Consider the following 14,543-nt stretch of genomic DNA (forward strand, 5'->3'; position numbering starts at 1 on the left):
GATACACAAATGCAGCATTATCGTCTGGGTTGCTATGGGATGACGTGAGCATTTACTACACCTACAAAACCAACACAGATAATGGATATTTTCAAGTATCTGGATCAAAACTTTCTCTGTCAGAAATGGGAGGACTATTCACCATATTATTCTTGGTTAAGTATATTATATAAGGTTTGGGGTTTTTTGTAATTAAGTGATAAAGCAAAATAAATTTCAAGTAAGAGATCACTGAAGCTATCTTTTTGTAAATGACAGTAGTAGAATAATATTTATTCATGTCATTGGTCTGTTAAGAGTGAAAAGTATTATTTTTAGATGGACAGACATACCAAGAAGAGAGTTAGCAAACTGTTATTTTTCAGGTATTGTTAACTTGCATCCCTGTTGGTATGATTCTAACCTACGCCCCCTATTCAGTATGATTCTAATAAGAAAACTCTTACTTTCAGCCTTAGCATTTGTTAGAGGAAGATAACTTGATTATTTTTGTCCAATTGTTTGCCTAGATTGCATGATAGCTCTGATTTTTCTCAAGAGAAGGTGACTGAAATAGCATGACAACAACAACTTTTTCAGTACATCAAAGAGAGATTATTTTGCAAATTTATGACTTTTTAAGGCACTCACTTTCAGATTATAATCACAGCATCATATTGAAAAAAACTGGAGCTCCCAAGTAGGACACAACTGTTAAGAAAAGTCCTTTTATTCATTATTCCAGCCTCAGGAAACCCCATCAAGTCTTTTCCCAAGGTAGCTGCTCATCTTTAATTGGATATTAAAGGAGAATTCAGCTGACCAGGTGCCATTCACTCTACAGACAACGGTATGTCTTTTTGACTACTTGAGTCACCTGGTAAATGTACAAAAGTCCAATCTGAGTCCCTGTCTATGAAGTTCAGTGGAGCAATGCTGGACACTACCACAGCCACGTCCTACAAAATTGTTCATGAAACTTGAGAGATCTCATTCTATAGTTTTGAGCTGTTGTTCCAATCAAAAACCCTTCCAAGAGTGCAGGATCAGATGGAAAAGCCTTCTCAGGTAAAATTCACCAGCTCCAAAGGCCATGATAAATATCCATTGGGACCAGGCTTGCAAGGTGAAGCTGTATCAGGCTTATTGGACTCTCAGTCTTACCTACTTATGTGACATAGAGGATGGAGCCTAACAAGGTAGCCTGGTGATGGCTCAAGAGCCAAGCTTATCGTTGCAAATACAGCAGCAGCTGAGAGACTACTTACAAAGGACAAGAAGCAGCTAGGCAGAGCACGGCAGAACTGCCAGCCCAACAATTGCACAGTGTGGGCAGCCAGGCCAAGGGTACTGTGTGGAGTGGTCTCGAACTCATTCAAAATTTCAGTCATATCTGAATTTCATTAGTGTTAGGAAATTAATTAATCTGTGCTCTTTCTAAACTCCCTGTAGCTTCAGGGCTGAATTGGACAGCAGACAGATCTTAATCTGAATGGGACCAAATTATTTAGGCAAACTTCTCTTTTATTCCTTCTGTATCTAGAGGAATGAAAAGCACAGAAAAGTCCTTACAAAGACTATTCAGCTGAATAGCCCCTCTGCAGGATTAAGTGAAAGTGCTCTCAGAGATTAAGATATACTAACCAGAACTGAAAAACATCAGACATCTACAAGCAGCCACCTGGAGTTCCACCTAGAATGCCATTGTAAAAGCATCTATCAATGATAGTGTTTCTTAAAGCAATCTTTTTCTTAACATATGCAAACTCTGTATTAGCTCTGGATGTGAAAGGGATACTTCTTGTTACCACCATTAGTATGGGTTTTTTATGTATACTGACAAAAATTAAAGGGCTACTTGCCGTTAATCTAAGTTCTTTGAGATATGTATGCCATATACCTATTCATCTTCTATCTCTGGAAGAAGTCCTCATACAGCTTTTTAGATCTAGAATTACGGGGCTGGAGGGACTACATGGTGTAGTCTCCTTTATGTCCCTGTGTGCAAAAAGGTGAAGCACGAGCATGCTTCATGAATACTGCTCACACCATACGGCTTCAAGTACTAACAGCACATGCATCCATAGTGGCAGTGTGCCTATGGAGAGTATTTCTTCAAAAATCCTAGCTAGTGCTGAGTAACTTCTCAGAAACATTCCTGTATCTGAAATTTATATAATTACCACCAGGCATTTCATTATTACATAAAACATTGTTAGTATTTTAGAGCAGTTGATCATTTGGTGAACTAGTTTGTTCAGTTGTTGTTTTATTAAAGACACTGGTATCCCCCTTCCTCATATGAGATCATACATGATAACACTGCTAGAGTCAGTAGATCTAAATTTATACAGTCATTGAAAGCAAATAAAGGAGTTTCCCTTCTTTAAAATGTGCTCCTTATATCCATACAAACACCCATCTTCTATCCCCATGACATCCAGATTCTTAAGCAAAACAATTCCAGTTGACAAAGGAAATGATCCTGCAAGATTCTGTGGGGTTTTTGGTTGGTTGGTTGGTTGGTTGGTTGGTTGGCTGTTGTTTTTTTTCCAAGTGGGAGTGAGATTGAGAGGGCAAAAGATATGTCTGTCAGCCACTAGGCATAGCTTTTCAAAAGATTTCTTTTTAACTTGGAGATGTACATGAATGAAGTATATGTAGATATCATATGAGAAAGATAACAACAATAAGAAAAAATAATTTGAAATAAATACAGTAATAGTCTTGTAAATTTAAAAGACACAAATGTGTATTCTTTCTGCTTTGCTTCTTACAGACTACTTTGGGAATATAATGATAAAACTGAAAAATAACATCTTATTTGCTGCAAGAACTGGCTTGAAAGAATTAGTAAAGCTTCCTGTGTGGGTAAGTGGAAATACTTGGTCCTTTATTTGAATCCATCTGCTAATGTATAGATGTTACTAATTGATGGTTCTAGAATATACTGCCAGACCTATCCTTTGGAAATTGAAATATTTTGCTTTACATTTAGCTTTGAAGATTCTTGTTCAATTGTAGCTTTTCAGCACAGCATGGATTTGAATTTCTACTATTTTGGACATGGGAGACAAAGTGACATTTTGGTCTCTGATAATCTTTTGAGAAGGTGGCTATGAGTACATCTCTGGAAGTCTACAGGCCAGACCTACTGAGACTAAAAAAAAGCAGCACTTATGAAGTTGCTCATGGAATCTGTGTTAAAAATAAGGTAAGTTTTTTAAAGTTTCTTTCAAATAAAGTTTCTTCCTACTATATTTTGCTATACATTTTCATTTTCTGCTATATTTGGGCAATATTTGGGATAGTCCTTATGTGTACGTAGAAGGAGTGGAGAAAGGCTTCTTTCCTCGTGCATTCACTGCTATTGAGGTTTCACAGTGGAGTATATGCTCACATAGGTCCATGCAGATTAATTTTCTACTAATATAGCTGTTATTTAAGTGTATTTCCTGGATTTAAAATTCAATAAGAGAAACATTACTTAAAACTATAAATTAAAATAGCATATTAACTAAGTTTCATCATACCAGGTCAGCACTGTAAATCTGTAAATTAACTACACAATTCTGCAATAATAAGAAGGCGGATTTCTTTATAAACATGAACAATTAGTTACATAAGATGGAAATCATCTGCCCTGATTTAGGCATATGGGACACATTTGAGTATCTTTTAAGTGTTTGTCAGCATTTCATCTTGTTTATCTGCCCCTTTCCATTCTGCTGCTGCTGTGTTTCATGGGTGTCAACATTTGGATGACTAACAATCCATACATATCAAAAGTGTCTCTCTTGTGCTTGAACAACCTGCTAATTTTGGTGTCTATACCATAATCAAGGCATGTTGTGAAGTAACTGCTATTTCTGAAAAGTTTTAAGTCCTGTCACTCTCTGCAAGTTCACCCTTTCCTAGATAGCTGAGAAGCAAGGCTCTGTTATCGAGCTCATAATTGAGGCCCAACCAGTAGTATGAAAACACTGACCTAAGCATGATTTGGCAAGGCTTAGGACAGGTCCTAGACTAAAGAGCTAGGAAATACCAAAAGTAAATGGTGTAGAGGAAGAAGATCTGATGGGAGATCAGCTGTTGTTGCTTGCTGTTCATATGGCAAACGCCTCATCCTCCTAGATGCAGCACTGTGGTTCTCTACTGATGAGATGGAGTGGGTAGAGTGTTTCCAGCTCTATCACAATGCCATGATGTATCTCTTTGCAGCCTTCCTTGAGACAGATTAATTTCCAGTCACATCACAGACATCACTGTTTTCCTCTAATATATGTGAGAATGTCTGGCCATGGAGCGCAGAGTTTGTTCTTACTGTGTGTGGGAATGTTATTGAAGGAAAATTCTTGTGGTAGTCTGAGATGCTATTTCCTTCCCTGTGTTGTGCCTATGAAGAAGAGAGGGTTGAGGATTTAGATAGCTATATAATTCAGCTCTCCAGTGACCCTGGGTCCTTGTTTTTCCTTTTCTTTCCTTCATCTTCCTCCCTTTCCAGCTCCCACCCTCTCTCAACGCATTCTAATCCTCCTCTCTGTGCTTATTCCCCACGAGAGGCTGAGGATCAGTCTTAACTCTCTTATCCTCAGTTTTGGTTTAGATTTGCATACAGGTTTATTCAAATCTTCTCTCCATCTCTAAAAGTGTTATTGATATTCAGGTTACTCAGGAGACAGTTCTGACCTTCCATCCTATTAACCAGCTTTTTTTCAGAAGTGCAAATGTCCCTTTGGCAATCAAGATGCTGTAGTCTTTTGTATATGAGTGAATTAAAAACAAATTGATAGCCTACTGCAAGCTAAAAGATGTCTTCTCCCATTTGGTAAGCCTCTTTGCAAATATCATCGTAGAGCCTTTCCACACTCTAAACCTCACATTCTACATATAAACTAAGAGCTATTCTTCCTAGGAAGATATACAAGAGATTACTGAGTGTGGCACATGATTGAGCCACCTCATTCTTTGAAGGAGATTACTTCAGCTACTGTTAAAATAAGCACCTCAGCATGTAGCCTTAGTACAGTGCTCTGGCAAAGGAACAGATGGGATTTTTGTATATATAAGAAAGAGAATATGAATAAGAACTAAGAAGACCAATTTGCTTTGGTGCGTAGTGTTGGTAAAGCTGAGACTAATATATTTGTGTCCAGTTCTAATACCTCCTGTTCAAAAGGAATGTAAAAATACTAAGAAGGCTTTAGGACCACAAAAATTATCTGGTAAATGAAGGAAAAGTTTTATAATATGACACCTAAGAAATCAATTTATTTCATGTTTGATAAAAGAAAGTGGCCATTGCGACATTTTCCTAATGCTTGCAACTCTGCACAAGAAAATTAATGTAATTTAATGTCAAGCTTAAGTGTTCTATCAGGTATGCTGTAGGATTAGAAAGGTGTGGTTTTCCCAGTACACAATGGCCAATTAATCCCGTGAGGTGAAGGTGTGTTTGTTTTCACTCTCCTTTGAAGCATCAGAGTTTGAGCACAGATGAATATCAGATAGACTAAACCACTGTACCGATGCAGTTGCGGAAGTGTTATTCCATGGCTGCATGGGTTGTTGGACCTCATTCTTATGTTTAAAATTAATTACAATTCCCTGTTGTTCCAGAGGCTTTAAACCTTCATATGTCACAAAGTAATCACCTAAGAACTGAAATGCTTTAGTTAACTAAATTTACTGTGTTTTATTTAGAAGAATCCAGATGTAATGAAAATGTCCTGAAATACTCAGAAAGCAAGAGTAGATGCCCAGTAGTCCTAACTACTGTGATTTATATGCTTTACTCACAGCTTTCCTTTATTTGTTCCCATAATTACACTCATTATACTTTTAGAAGTTATTTTGCCAGTCTCATGTGTCCCCTTAAATTGGTCTGACAATTGGTAATGAGCTCAGACTCTGTATTGTGTTTTGAATAGCTTCTTTTGTTTTCCATCCAAGACAAGATTTTTACATTTTTGGTTAGGTGAAGTATCCACCCAAAGATTTTGGCAAATAATCCATGAAAAAAGGCTAAATACCCCTAATGGTCATTCTTCTTTGACTTCATCTTTGAATCAGCAGTGCTGGAACCCACTTTAAGATCACTGGCATTGCAACTCTTAGACCAGTTTCCACTCCTTTTTTTTTCTTCCAGATACTCATTCATTTACCAGGAATCATCAGACATTGGCAATGCCTCCTTCATTTTGTTGAGGAAGCCCACCATTGCTTTAGAATACAAAATTATTTTAAAACCTTCTTCAACAATTAACACAGACTTTATACTTTGGTGACCTGTCCTGTAGTGTTCTGGATTCTTCTACTAACTGTCACCCATGAGGATCTCACTGCCAATGAATGAAACAATGTTAAATCTATCAGTACATCTATCATTGGCAGGGCCCTACATCTTGCACCCCCATCTCCAAAGATACCAAGTCTTGGCAGAGAATGCCACGTTTCTCTTTAGCTACAATGGTAATCACCTATGCCATTGAAAGTAACGGTGATGCATAAAAAACCAAACACATTATTTTCAGTTTGCTCTGTGCGCTTGGGGAGGACTGTAAGGGACTGGATGGCCAGAATCAGCACACATATTCCTCTGCCTCCTTCTAACTCAGATTAGCAAATTTATCAAGCCTACTTTATGATTAGAAATTACTTGTGGTTTCTGAGATAATTCTGTTGTGTTTTGCTCAAGCACTCCCATGCAGTCAAATCTGGTTGTTTTCAGGCAGGTAGCTTCTCCAGTCACTTTTGTGATGTGAATCCATCTTTGAACCCTTCATTTAAGCATGTTTGATTATTTCAGACTTCCTCCTCTCTGCTCCCTCCCCTCAGCATGTTGTTCAGTTTCTCTTTCCATATCAGCTCGTACCTGGAATAGTGGCAGGATCCTCAAAATGTCTGTGTGGATATGCCATTCCACCCTTTTTTTCCTTCATCCAAATCACTCCAAATGGATTGCTTCTTGGCAAGTTACAGAATTCATGCAGCTGATTTTAGCCCAGGATTCAAGGACAAACGTCTTTACATTAATATACTGAAGTATAGAGCCATAAAGACCCCCTATGTGCATCTGATGATATCATCACTGTGCTCTGCATCAAAGGACAAAGTAGCCTGATTATTCTTTTGTCAGAAATGACTGATCTTTAAAAGTTTTGAATCAAGCTTCCAATTCAAGTCTAATATTCACCTTCAAGGAGTGCTAAAAATGCTAGTGAACAAACCTTGCCATTTCAGAATCTCAGATCACAGAGGGAAATACAATCAGCTGTCTTCAGTACTGTTTGCAAGGACTGATGATTTTCTGAAACTGATTTCTTTATGGAAAACTACAAGAGGAGCAACCAGCTAAGTATTCTGTTTTAGGGCTGCCTGAGTCAACAGTCTCAGACTGACAGATTTCAGCTTCAGTGCTACAGAAGGTTGTCTTATGCCTTTCATCTTATCTCAACACAAGCCAGAGTTCTGCAAAAAGTGAATTCAGATAGGATGTCTGTAATTCTGCTTATTTCCATCTTCCTAATTCCAGATTCTACTGCACCTGTTAATGGGTTCAACAGTAAGCCCAGATCTCCCACAGCAGTGATCAACCTCCCACCCAAACTTGACTTTTCTGCATTTCACAATGTGGTTTGTCTGCAAACTAAAAAAAAAAAAAAAAAATCTTTTGTGTGTTCACATTTTCTAAGCTATCTTCACTATCTCACCTTAATTGGACTTGTGTTTATCTATAAAGACCCATTTCACAGCAACCATTAATCCATCCTCCCAAAGCAAAATCTATTCTAGCATTCCAAGAGAACTAGTCCTGAAACTAACATTGAAAAATGTAGTCTGTCCTTGGATAGCTGATGTATTATTAAAACAGTAACCAGAAGGTCTAATAAAGTCGAACTTGTTTCTCTGGAATCAATAAGCATTTAAAAATCACTGACTGCCAGGACTGACTCCCATAGTCCCTCAGCCAACCGCCTGTAATACCACAATGAAACCTGTATTAGTACAGGGGAAGTAAAATGGGACACTGGCATTGTAGGTGATGTGATAATAAATTCATCCCCAAAGCCAGCTTTTTCTTTGTATTGGGTTTGTGTGGCCAGGTTTTGGTAGCGGGGGGGCTACGGGGGTGGCTGCTGTGAGAAGCTGCCAGAAGCTTCTTCCCCCATGTCCAACAGAGCCAATGCCAGCCGGCTCCAAGACGGACCGGCTGCTGGCCAAGGCCGAGCCCATCAGTGACGGTAGTAGCATCTCTGATAACAAATATGTTATAGTTAAGGGAAAACACCAAGAGCAATTGCAGCCAGAGAGAGGAGCGAGAATATGTGAGCGGAACAGCTCTGCAGACACCAAGGTTGGTGAAGGAGGAGGGGGAGGACATGCTCCTGGCACCAGAGCAGAGATTCCCCTGCAGCCCCTGGAAAAGACCATGGTGAGGCAGGCTGTCCCCTTGCAGCCCATGGAGGATGATGGTGGTCAGATAGCCATCTGCAGCCCCTGGAAGACCCCACACCGGAGCACTGGAGGCACCCAAAGGAGGCTGTGACCCCATGGGAAGCCCGCACTGGAGCAGGCTCCTGGCAGGACCTGTAGCCCCATGGAGAGAGAAACCCATGCCGGAGCATGTTTGCTGGCAGGACTTGTGACCCCGTGGGGGACCCACGCTGGAGCAGTTCATGAAGTGCAGCCTGTGGGAAGGACTCATGTTGGAGAAGATGGTGGAGGACTGTCTCCCGTGGGAGGGACTCCATGCTGGAGCAGGGGAAGAGTGTGAGGAGTCCTTCCCCTGAGGAGGAAGGAGCGGCAGAGACAACGTGTGATGAACTGACCGTAACCCCCATTCCCCATCCCCCTGTGCCGCTTGGGGGTGAGGAGGGAGAGAAATGAGGAGAAAAGTGGAATCTGTAAAGAAGGGAGGGGTTGGGGGTTGTTAATCTGCTTTTCCCACCCTCTTGATGGTAGACTTACGAAGAAGCAAAGCAGACTCAACTCTCCTGCCAACAAACTGTTCTCTTAATGGAACCTTAATTAAATTTCTGCATCTTTTAATAAGAAAATCCTTTTGAGTATGGGACTACAAACTTCTTCTAAACCTGTCCACTAAGATAACCTCTTCAATCACCATTAGCTTGGCCCATCAGTGGAGGTCAGAGTCAGTTCCTCGTGGCTGAACTTTTTTCTAGTTTTCTATGAAGATAACATGACTTTCAGAATGCATATAGAACTCTTACCCAAGACTTTTTTTACTTTTATTTAGCCAAGGAAATGGTTGCATTCATCTTTTTTTCCTAAAGTTCATTCTGCAGAAGCAACCTTTTGCATCTTGTATGTTAGTGTATCTTCTCTATCTGTACTAACAGGACAACTTTCTGACTAACAGAGCTTACATACACATACCAATGGTGCAAATGTAGACATGTACATACAGACAATACATCTTGAGAAACGCACAGGAAGTAACCTCTTATTTTTGCTGTTTGATTGATCAGATTCCCATTGGAAGCCATGCCAGGAACCCACAAGTGTTATGAGGTTGAAAGAACGTGAAGAGAATGTATAAACCATGACATCTGGGGGGTTTGCCTTCAAGCAGCCAAGATGGATGGGAAAAAACAGAATATGTTCTGTAGTATCCCCAGAACTAATGCTTTGTCCTGTCCAGGACTTTCTGTCTCATGGAGCAGACCCTCCTGGAGACTATGCTCAGGCACATGGAAAATAAGGAGGTGACTGGTGACAGCCAACATGGCTTCACTAAGGGCAAAACATGCCTCACAAACTTGGTGGCCTTCTGTGATGGGGTTACAGCGTTGGTGGACAAGGGAAGGGCAACTGACGTCATCTACCTGGACTTGTGCAAGGCATTTGACACTGTCCCGCGTGACATCCTTGTCTCTAAATTGGAGAGACACAGATTCGATGGATGGACCACTTGGTAGATAAGGAACTGGCTGGATGGTCGCACTCAAAGACTTGTGGTCAACGGCTCAGTGTCCAAGTGGAGAACGGTGACGGGTGGTGTTCCTCAGGGGTCGGTACTGGGACCGGCACTGTTCAACATCTTTGTCAGCGACATGGACAGTGGGATCGAGTGCACCCTCAGCAAGTTTGCTGACGACACCAAGCTGTGTGGTGGGGTCAACACGCTGGAGGGAAGGGATGCCATCCAGAGGGACCTTGACAGGCTGGAGAGGTGGACCCACGCGAACCGCATGAAGTTTAACAAAGCCAAGTGCAAGGTCCTGCATGTGGGTCGGCGCAATCCCAAGCACGACTATAGGCTGGGCGAGGAATGGATTGAAAGCAGCCCTGAGGAGAAGGACTTGGGGGTGTTGATCGATGAGAAGCTCAACATGAGCCAGCAGTGTGTGCTTGCAGCCCAGAAAGCCAACCGTGTCCTGGGCTGCATCAAAAGAGGTGTGACCAGCAGGTCGAGGGAGGTGATCCTGCCCCTCTACTCCACTCTTGTGAGACCCCACCTGGAGTACTGCGTCCAGCTCTGGGGGCACCAGCACAAGAAAGACATGGAGCTGTTGGAGAGAGTCCAGAGGAGGGCGACGAAGCTGACTGGAGGGCTGGAGCACCTCTCCTATGAGGACAGGCTGAGGGAGTTGGGATTGTTCAGCCTGGAGAAAAGGCGGCTCCGGGGAGATCTAATTGTGGCTTACCAGTACCTGAAGGGGCCTACAGGAAAGCTGGGGAGGGACTGTTTATCAGGGAGTGTAGTGACAGGACAAGGGGTAATGGGTTCAAGCTGAAGGAGGGTCGATTTAGATTAGATGTTAGAAAGAAATTCTTTACTGTGAGGGTGGTGAGGCACTGGCACAGGTTGCCCAGAGAGGTTGTGGATGCCCCATCCCTGGAAGTGTTCAAGACCAGGTTGGATGGGGCTTTGGGCAACCTGGTCTAGTGGAGGGTGTCCCTGCCCATGGCAGGGGGGTTGGAACTAGATGATCTTTGAGGTCCCTTCCAACCCAAACCATTCTATGATTCTATGACTTCAGCCATAATTATGAAGCATCTTCATGCCCTTTCAGATTGAGGAAAATATTTTCTGAAGATTTTCAGAAATAAATTCTGAGGCATCTTCCAAGTTCTCTATCTATTTTATATTCTTGAGATCTATATATTAGGGACTGAGTAAGATAAACTGAATATAGACGGACTTACAACTGTAAGATCAGAAAGTTCTCTAAGATGATGTCTTTAGGAGAAATACAGTTACTGTAAGGACTGATATATGTGTTTGGTAAATTACTGGCAGTTTCTTAATAGCTCTGTCAAGAGACTGAATTATATAATTTATGTTCATATAGACATTTAATTTATGCTCAATTGAACATTTACGTAGCAGAATCTATTAATAATTTTCAGCCACCACTTGCACATAAGAAACCCACCACACCAAATCTGTGTTTGTGTTTAATTGCTTTTCAAAGCTAGTTCAAAAATAACTAACTCTTCCCTTGTTTCTGTTCAGAATTACAGATCCTGGTTTGTGTTTCATCAGACAGTACAAATGAAGGACTGCATGGGCAGTATCAGATTTTAAACAGCACTTTCAACAATTACATCATTTGGGCTACTAGTCATAGTGCCATTTATGTGTTCAGAGTGAGGATATTAGATCAAAACTACAGGTTATTGTCTTTTTTTAAATGTGATGATGTGTGGTGAAAATGGATGAAATGCCTAAAAAATATTTTAAAAATATTTTTTGCTCAGGATTTCCTTTGGCTTTGGGTGCTACCAATATTTTCACTTCTGCCTAGCTCTAAGTTAGCTGTAATTTAGAAATGAGAGTGTCGTTTCTCAGAATCCTTGACTTTTGCATTTTTCAGACTAATCCACAGCATAGATACTGAGTACGGAATCTGAAAACAATGAGGCATTTACAAAAAAAGAACCATACTATTTATAAATAAACACAGGTTATCTGAAAATCTTGAAAATGTTATATCTTATGATTTACAAGAACTTACGAAAGCATTGCTTCTATTCAAGAATATTTGTCTTCCCTTTACTTCAAATTAACAATTTCATATTCCAACTTTTTTATCTACTCCAAGTTTTTTAAAATAAATTGATCTGTATAATATTCAGTGTGCTACCCCACATCCCATATATTTTGAGAACATAGATAAATTCCAATAAGTCAATAAAACAAACTGGTATGTTCATATTTCCTGGCAGCTTACTTCTAGTAGCCAACCTTACACTCAAAACCAACAAGTGTAAGGTTTCACGACCTGAAAAAAGGTTTTACTTCTCCCTTTCTTTCAAATCTGCTTGCTTGAACCACCAGCACAACGGTCAGATGGAAACCAGTGAGGACTGGTTAATGCACTGCAGTTTCTGCAACGTTCCCCACTTACACTAAGCCTACAGTAACAAGAAGCTTTTTCAAACTTTTTCTAACCCCTCTCAAAGCCATAAATGTTCCCTCATATCCTCCCTCATCTTTGCACAGACACATCACCTCCTGTTTATACCTCCACAAGCCCTGCCGATACTGCTAGGATGACTCTTGTAGAAAGTGCTTTTCCCAAGGTAGAGGACACATAAGAATGTGTATTTACAGGCCTGAATGCTCGCAGAAGTTGACTTTACTGCAGAAAAAATAATTGCAACTGGAAATGTATTAAAAATTGACTATGTACTTCACTTTGAATGTTACTTATAACTGTAGAAGGTTTTGAATAATGTTAATAATTTAATAATTCTAATCTCCTTACCAAGAACGTGAATTTTTAACCAAGAACTTGAATAAGGATGGGTGATTCTGGGCACTGGACAGTTTCATAAGATTCTCTATTTTTTTTCTCTCAGCTGTGAAAATAAATGAACAGGGCTTTTTTATGTGTTTCAGTTTTTGTGATTTAAAAGCATTCATTGCAGTCCGTACATATGGTGTAATTGAAAGGCAACAGCTAGTAGACATTTCCTATGTATTATTATTTAATATATTAAATATATTAAATATATTAAATTATTATTATAGTCTTATTCTGTTTATTATTTAATATTTGTGTGAAATAAACTTGCTATTACAGAAGCATAAATGCCACGTCCTTGTTCTGTGCAGAAGATTCACAGATAAAGGCAGAAGAATTTATCGACATTTTTAATGATGCAGTTTCTCCAAAATCTCTATTTGAAAGTAAACAGGAAGTTTGCCAGCCTGTCAAACCTCACTTGCTGTAATGCAAGTATTCTTACAAGATCCACAAAGCTAGACGCATCCCTTGCAACTGCTTAGACGCGTTTCTAGCCATTAATATTAGTCTTGCAGAAATCATGTTTCCGTAGCCTCCTAGTAAAAATAAAGGATTTTCGTGGATGGGAATAAAAAAATAAATAAATTAACATTATCCCACTAGTGCTTCCCCAACATACCCAGAAACTTCAGAGAATTGATTTAGCCAGGCTTACAACTTATTTGACCAGGTGAAGTATTCAGAGATATTATTCAGATCCTAACCTGGAGGGCTCAACCTGGTAAACCTGTGGATACTACCTGCTTCTCTTTCCAACTTCTGTGGTATTTTATTCTATTTTCTGTGTTCTGTACAAGAGTTGGAGTTGGAAAGCTTTTTAAACCAAATGAACTTCTAAGGACCCCAGTACAGTCACCTCTGATTAGGAAAAGGCTTTATTCTTGTTCCCTAATCAAAGGAATTGCCAGTGACTGAAAAAGTCAATTGTCATAGACTGAAAAGGCAAATAATTTAGGTATTCCTATTGGATTCTGAATCATTATGACCATACAGATTAAAAGAAATCCCTAATTAACCAAATAAATATTGTCATGAGTTACTGTACTGAGTGAATGTACTGCTAATATGAAATCCCAGATATTCTTGACTAATTGAAGCAGGAATCTAAAAAGTAATTGTATTTTAATCCTACTTCATTTGCATTTCAGGCCAGATACACCTAGAACTAAACTCTATTCAGTCATCATTCTCTTCATCTTTTTGGTCGTCCTCATCACCAGCTACAAATATACTACTACTAACATACAAACACAACTCAGCTTTCAAGAGAACTACAGCAAGACTTAAAGACCAGTATCTTACTATCTGTCATACTGATGACAACCTGTAAAACAAATTGTCAAAGTATGGTGTCATTTTAGTGTCGTTTATCAATGTTTTTATAAGCACTTTTTGTACCTCTATAGTATCATTTAATGTATTGGGTTTCAAGTATAAAGGACATGCTACTGAATACAACTTTAACCTGTTTGTGAGTATAGCTCAGTGGCAGCTAATAGCTTTGAAGAGACACCTTTCAAGCGGAACTAAGTTAAGCTGCAGTTGTGAGCCTCATGCTCAGGTTGGCCTCACCTTCTTACAGCTTTTGCTGACTTACCTAAGCTACTAGCATATCTTTTCAGTGTGAAATCTGACAGAAAAATGCAAAATTTCCACTCTATCCAAGGGGCTGCAGGCAATTCAGTTCCCATAATGAGCAACATAGTCCATAGCAGGAACATGATATGTTCCTGAGTATTTTTTTTGATACTGTTATGTTTTACTTCTTGTTTGACAAATATTAAT

At 39.8% G+C, this 14,543-nt stretch overlaps 1 protein-coding gene across 1 annotated transcript in view; it reads left to right on the forward strand.

Moving 5' to 3' along the window:
- Nucleotides 1-14,045, forward strand: part of CATSPERE (catsper channel auxiliary subunit epsilon) — a 30,704-nt gene extending 16,659 nt beyond the window's left edge. Inside the window, 4 exon segments of the mRNA XM_054820781.1 lie at nucleotides 2-47; nucleotides 49-160; nucleotides 11,462-11,621; nucleotides 13,907-14,045. Of these exon segments, the coding sequence (XP_054676756.1) occupies nucleotides 2-47; nucleotides 49-160; nucleotides 11,462-11,621; nucleotides 13,907-14,045 (457 nt within the window).
- Nucleotides 14,046-14,543: the final 498 nt, after the last annotated feature.

Source organism: Grus americana, chromosome 3 (genome assembly GCF_028858705.1).
Source record: "Grus americana isolate bGruAme1 chromosome 3, bGruAme1.mat, whole genome shotgun sequence".
NCBI classification, from domain to species: Eukaryota; Metazoa; Chordata; class Aves; order Gruiformes; family Gruidae; genus Grus; species Grus americana.